The following is a 6,000-nucleotide window of genomic DNA, read 5'->3' as shown; positions in this document are numbered from 1 at the left end:
TCTATAGCATTGCTGAATGTTTGATTTGATTGCAATCGTACAAAATACAGTCATTGACAAGGATGGCGTTTGAGCACATGGATGCTTCTGAAACAATTCACCGATTATGCAAAAAAATATCATCAAATTTGAAAAAGTTTATAAATTTTGGTTCATTCGAATTCGAAAAAGTTCATCAATTTGTAAAAAGTTTGGGAATTATAAAAAATAAAAATATAGAAAAAAACAGAAAAAAAGTTGACAAGTTTCAAGAAAAGTTCATGAGATTCAAAGGAAGTGTGTGAATTTGAAAGTACACGTATTCAAGAAAAGTAAGCAGTTTTTTTAAAAAAAAGGAAGAGGAAAATGAAAAGAGAAAGAGAATAGCAAAAGAAGGAAAAATAAACTAAGGAAAACCGGCGAATAGAAAACTGGGGGAAAAAAACAGAAAAACCGCTGCGGTTTTCTATCGTTAAAGATGAATAAAAAACACACTAGGCACAAATAAGGATTGCCCATGGCCGATGGCTAATTTTTTTTAAATAATACATTTTTTTAATTAATTTTCATAAATATTACGCTGGATAAAAAAATTTCAAAAATAATACACCGTCGGCCCGCTGCTGGCCGACTGGGCCTAGTCGGCCCACAGCAGGCCGATTGAATTCCAGTCAGCCTACAGCTGGCCGACGTGTTTTTTTTTTTTGCTAGATGGTTCCTGTTGATCTTGCATATTGTCAAAGAAAATGGTGTGACATTAATTTGCTATACCACACTGGGTGTTTGCTTCTGCATGTAACAGAGTATAAATACATGCAAAATACCTTTGTCCTGTGTGGATTTGGTCAGTGAAATCAAAATGAGAATGTCAACCAAAACGTAATTCAGTTGAGAACAAAAACAATGCAGCATTGACTACATAGTTATCTATTGGTGCTGAGTTTTGACTAAAATTGAACAAAACTAGAGTACATCAACCAACAAACTGGATCAAGTCTGAACGACATCCAGACAAGTTCACCTATGGACGACATCCAGACAAGTTTACTGATAGATACCAGTCAGAGAGTCAAAACCACTCTTCTATAGCCATTCTCCAAGGTCCGTTCCAGCCACAAACAACATCGTCACTTGCCACAAACCACCTATGGAAAACAGTAAAATTTCTCATTTTCCAAATGTTCAGAACAACGAAGCACAGCAACCAACAGACTGGATCAAGTCTGCATCCTCCTCTCGTACTGAATGACATCCCAACAAGCTCACTGATAGCTAGCAGACAGAGTGCCAAACCACTCTTCTTCAGCCATTCTCCAAGCGCTGAACGCCAATGTTCATCCCTACCTTGAAGACCAGTACAATTTCTCATTTTCCAACAGCCACCTATGAAAAGCAGTACAATTTCTCATTTTCCAAATGATCCAGAACAACAAGGCTAACACCTGAGGTCAGTCAAGGCAGAAGTAAATGATTCCAACCATTTGCTAGCACAGATCATGATATAACAACACAGCTTCAAACACATGTAAGCCTGATTGGTGAAAACCTGATGGTAGGCCGTGAACAAAAAATTGTACAGCTCTATTGTTCAGTTTTGAGATCACTTGTCACTAGAACTGAATGCATCAGCCAGTAGGCCATTAAGAAATACAGGAGAAAAGTGAAGGACTAATCTGATACAGACTAGTAAAACATGAATTACTTTCACAACATTTAATCACTTAACAAAAAGATACCGCAGAAAGAACGGAGATTTTCAGCTCACAAGAATTAGAACAAGCAACCAGCAAACTGGATCAAAACTGAATCCTCGGACTGGTGACCATCAATTAGTCCAAAATTGTTCCCAAAAAGAGGGTCCAGAATTGACATTCAGAGAAAAATTTATAATGACATGGAAATATGAGGATTCGTGGATCTAACGACTAGCTTCATCAAGTGTTAGCAATCACCTAACTAGCACGCGACAGACATACCATACCAGATAACAAACATCTTGTCAGGGAAGAACACTAAAACAAAGCTTGCCAGCTTAAGGTGCCAAGTAAAACCTTTGTGGTGCAGTAAGCATTTAAATTTGTTAATTGTGTTAAGAAACTTTACAGCAGAACCAGGATTTCAGAGGGCCCTCCAGGCTATAATAGAACATTGCTGGGCGATAACCAACATAAGCCTGTTCCAACCCCAACTCAGAGATGAGGAACTCGAACCTTCGATGAAGCGATTCCTCGGACATCCTCAACAAAATCAGAACCTTAGGCACAGGAATATTCACCCTCGGCATCAGTCAACCTTAACATTTTCTTCAGGTATTTCATTTTGGTGGCGATATTTTTTCCTGCCAAGGAATGCGACAATGCACAGGGTGTGCCTGAACATCCCAAAGTCATGGGGCACACTTATACCATCGGTGCAAGCCAAACATCACCCAGAATGCATTAAAAAAATAAAATAGAGATTTTAATACAATGTAGAATGACCTGTTCTCATTTACTTAGTTCCAAGTGTTAGATAACATGGCATGGCATGATGATGAACAAGTTCTCAACAAAGGCATGGTTTCTTCTCTACTACTTCCTCCGTCCCATAATATAAGATGTTATTACAATCAATATATGAGTACGTTGGTTGTAATAGCATCTTGTATTATAGGACGGAGGGAGTTAATGATAACCTTAACATATCAGGATTTAAATTATCAGTTTCATCAATCGTTAGCAACGACCATACCAGCATCTAACAGAGCGGACAACCAACATCAAGTTAGGCAAAGTACACTGAAACAGGAATTACCAGCTTTCAACAAATTGAAAACTTTGTTGCACCTTACAAAGTTTACCAATTCTCATAGCCCATTCATGATTCATGTAAATCTGAATCTAGCCGGCACTTCCCCTTTGCAAGCAGCCGCGTAGTCTTCAGCAAGGTGTGGTGCGGCTTCCTTGTGAGGGCATATGAACTTTTCCATGAAAACCTTCTCAGTCTTAACCAGTGTTGTATAGTAGCTCCGCCCGTGCTCTAGCAATCCATTTTCCTTCAGAAATCTCACAACATAGTAGCGGGGCCTGAGCCGGCCCTCCAGGCTGTAAGTGAGCAAAGCCGGGCGATGCGCAATGTAGGCCGGCTGCAAGCCCACCTCAGAGATTAGGAAGTCTGACATACGCTGCAGCACGTCATTTGACCTCCTCAGCAAAAACGGACCCTTGGACACGGCAATGCCAACCTCGGTATCTGACCACCTAAGTGTCTTCTTCAGGTAGTCCAGTTTGGCAGCGATCTTGTCCTCGCCGACGTATGAGATGGCTTGCAGCGCTTGCCTGAACATTCCAGAGCCACGGGCCACACCTATACCTTCGGCGCACGCAACCATCGCCAGGACGCGCCCTGGTTTGGCGGTGAGGATCCTAGGCGTTTGGATGAGCAGCTTGGCAATATCACGATCACCTAGCCCGCACTCCCGCAGGAAGGCCTCGTTGGGCTTGACCACCCTCTCGAGGTGGGAGCCGAGGAAGGCGGTGCAGCATTTGAGCGGCCGGAGCAAGTTGTCGATGGAGCCGAAGAGTGGAAGGTAGTACTCTAGCTTGGAGACGACGCATCTATGGCGGAATTCGGTCGGGGCGAGCGAGACGAGGCGCGCGATATCAGAAGGCGATAGACCGAGGCCGGTGAACCCGGCGAGGACGGGGGACAGGGTTGTCTCCACTTTGGCGCAGAGGAACCGCGGGTCCCTGGCGACGAGGGCCGCGACATCGGCGCCGGTGAGGCCGATGCCGGCGAGGAAGGCGAGGACGGCGTCGGGCTTGGCGGGGGACTTGAGGTGGGAGAGCCTGGCGGAGGCCTTGAGTGCCTGCGCTGGGGTGAGGCCGCAGGTGGAGACGAGGTAGTCCTCCACGGCGAACCTAGGGTTGGGAGAAATGCGGGGGGCAGCGGCGGCGGAGAGGAGGCGGTGGAGAGAGAGGAGTATGGAGGTGGAAGAAGGTGGCGCGGCGGAGAGGAGATGGGAGAGGGCGCGCTGCCGGAGGTGGAGCATGGCGCCGCGACGGCGGAGCAGCGGCGGCGACGGCGGCGGCGGCGGCGGGCGGTGGGGAATTCCTACGAGTGGCGTTGGGTGCGGCGTGTGTGTCTCCGGTTGTTGTTTGGTGGACGGACAGCAACTGTCAAATGAACTGGGCTGAGTTGATCCGTGCCGTCCAAACGGCATCCAACGGCGTCTTTCCATCCACACGTTGCCAAGAGTCCCTCAGAACCCAAATATAACTACTAGCACGCGAAAACATCTATTATGCACACCCCTAAAAATAAGGGAATCGTTCGGCAACGGCGCACCGGCCGAAGCTTCGGCCGGTCGCGACCACGCGCAAACGCGCCAGCGACTCGCCTAGCGACACGTAGGATTGGAGGGGCCCGCCCATGTGCGTCTTCTCCCTCTTGCCTTTTCTCTTCTTTCTCTCGGTCATCTCTCTCTTCTCTCTCCCCGTTGCCGTGGTCAACCCATCGCCCACGCCGGAGGCCTCCCAGGGGCGCCGCCGTCATGAGAATTAGCCGATCTAGCTGCCCTCGACCAGACCTGCGCGGATCCGCATGCATCGGAGCTCTGCCTACCTCGCCGGACCCGGCCACGCTGGAGCTGCAACTAGCCATGGCAGACTACACCCCGCGGCGAAATTTTGCTGGAACCGGTTGTAACAAATTCACTCACCGGTGGTAGCAAAAATCTACTACGGTTGCAGCAAAACGGCATCAACGTCATCGCCGGGTCGCAGCTGAGATAAGAGGTTTGAAGCTTTTTTCAATGCGGTTGTAACTTTTATAACTGTCGATTGCAACTTTTCGTTTTTCGGCCATGGCTTCGATTCCACGGTTGAAACTTTTTTTATAGTCGGATGAAGCTTTTTTCGTCGCTAGATGAAGCTTTTTCTGTCATCGGTTGTAAATTTTCTTGGTCATCCATGGCTCCAGTCGTATACTAGTTGAAGCTTTTTCCGTAGCCGGTTGAAGCTTTTTCTATCGCTAGTTGTAGCTTTTTTGGTCGTTGGTTGTAGCACTGGGCATCTTCCCAAGTGCTCGATTTTTTGTTTGCAAGATGCACACCGGGGATGAGCGGCGGCGAGCATGCCGGCGAGCTTCAGTCGTTGCAACCGGAGCTACAACGGTCTCAACAAGAGCTTCAACCGCGGGGTGGGGCTGTTGCACGGGGTAAAGCAACAACGGCGAGCGGCTACGGCGAGCGGCGGCGAGCACGGCGACGAGCACGACCGGGGGCGGGGGAGGGGGGGGAAGGGAGAGGGGAGGGGTTGCGCAACGCTTGGAGCGGCGGGGGGCGGTAGGAGGCGCGGCGCCGTGGTGCGAGGTAGAAGACGATAGGGCGAACTTGTTCAGCTGGATCCAACGGCCCACTCGCTTAGATCCAACGGCCGCGGTGCGACCGGCCCAACAGTTGGGCCGGCGCACCGGCGCAAATCGTTGCCCTAAAAATAATCTATTATTCATACCGGTAAAAAAATCTATATTCATAAGAAAAAATGTTTTCTTCGACAAAAATCATCAACCGGGGCGAATTTTCTGCCATCAGGGCGTCGCTAGAATGTGACCAGGGCGTCGCTAGAATGTGACATACAACGGAAAGAAAGCTCCAAATTCAGCAAAAGACACACAGTTCACGGTGATGACCTTCATTGTGGCCGCACGTACGTTTCCAACAGGTCGATCAGTCGATTGCGCCCCACGTGCTTGTGTGGGACCAAGCACCGCTCAGCGATCTTACCCTCATCTCCCCCGTCGTCTTCAACACCCAACCACACATGACTTCCTCTTCCACCTTCCTCTCCCCCTGCCCCTTGCCATTTGCGGCCACAAGCCGGCCGCCGCGCCATGAATCTAATTAACTGCTCGGACAGCCTATCCTCCTTCTCCCTCCCCACCTCCCCCACCCTTTTTGGATTGACGGATGTAGCTTTTTCACTAGCTGGTTGCATCTTTTTTGAATTGTTTTCTTCCAACCCCCAATCGCTTTGTTTTTGC

At 48.4% G+C, this 6,000-nt stretch overlaps 1 protein-coding gene across 1 annotated transcript; it reads right to left on the bottom strand.

Moving 5' to 3' along the window:
• Positions 1-2,448: 2,448 nt before the first annotated feature.
• Positions 2,449-4,127, bottom strand: LOC123135416 (uncharacterized). Its single transcript, XM_044554486.1, has one exon. It carries the CDS (start codon positions 4,007-4,009, stop codon positions 2,843-2,845), a length of 1,167 nt encoding a protein of 388 aa, XP_044410421.1. The 5' UTR covers positions 4,010-4,127; the 3' UTR covers positions 2,449-2,842.
• Between the last annotated feature and the right edge of the window lie 1,873 nt (positions 4,128-6,000).

This window comes from Triticum aestivum, chromosome 6B (assembly GCF_018294505.1).
Source record: "Triticum aestivum cultivar Chinese Spring chromosome 6B, IWGSC CS RefSeq v2.1, whole genome shotgun sequence".
Taxonomy (NCBI): Eukaryota; Viridiplantae; Streptophyta; class Magnoliopsida; order Poales; family Poaceae; genus Triticum; species Triticum aestivum.
The sequence above is the reverse complement of the archived record's forward strand: the minus strand, read 5'-3'. Positions and strand labels throughout refer to the sequence as shown.

Excerpts from the sequence above, each read along its gene's own strand:
- LOC123135416 (XM_044554486.1), bottom strand. The coding sequence starts at position 4,009 with ATGCTCCACCTCCGGCAGCGCGCCCTCTCCCATCTCCTCTCCGCCGCG.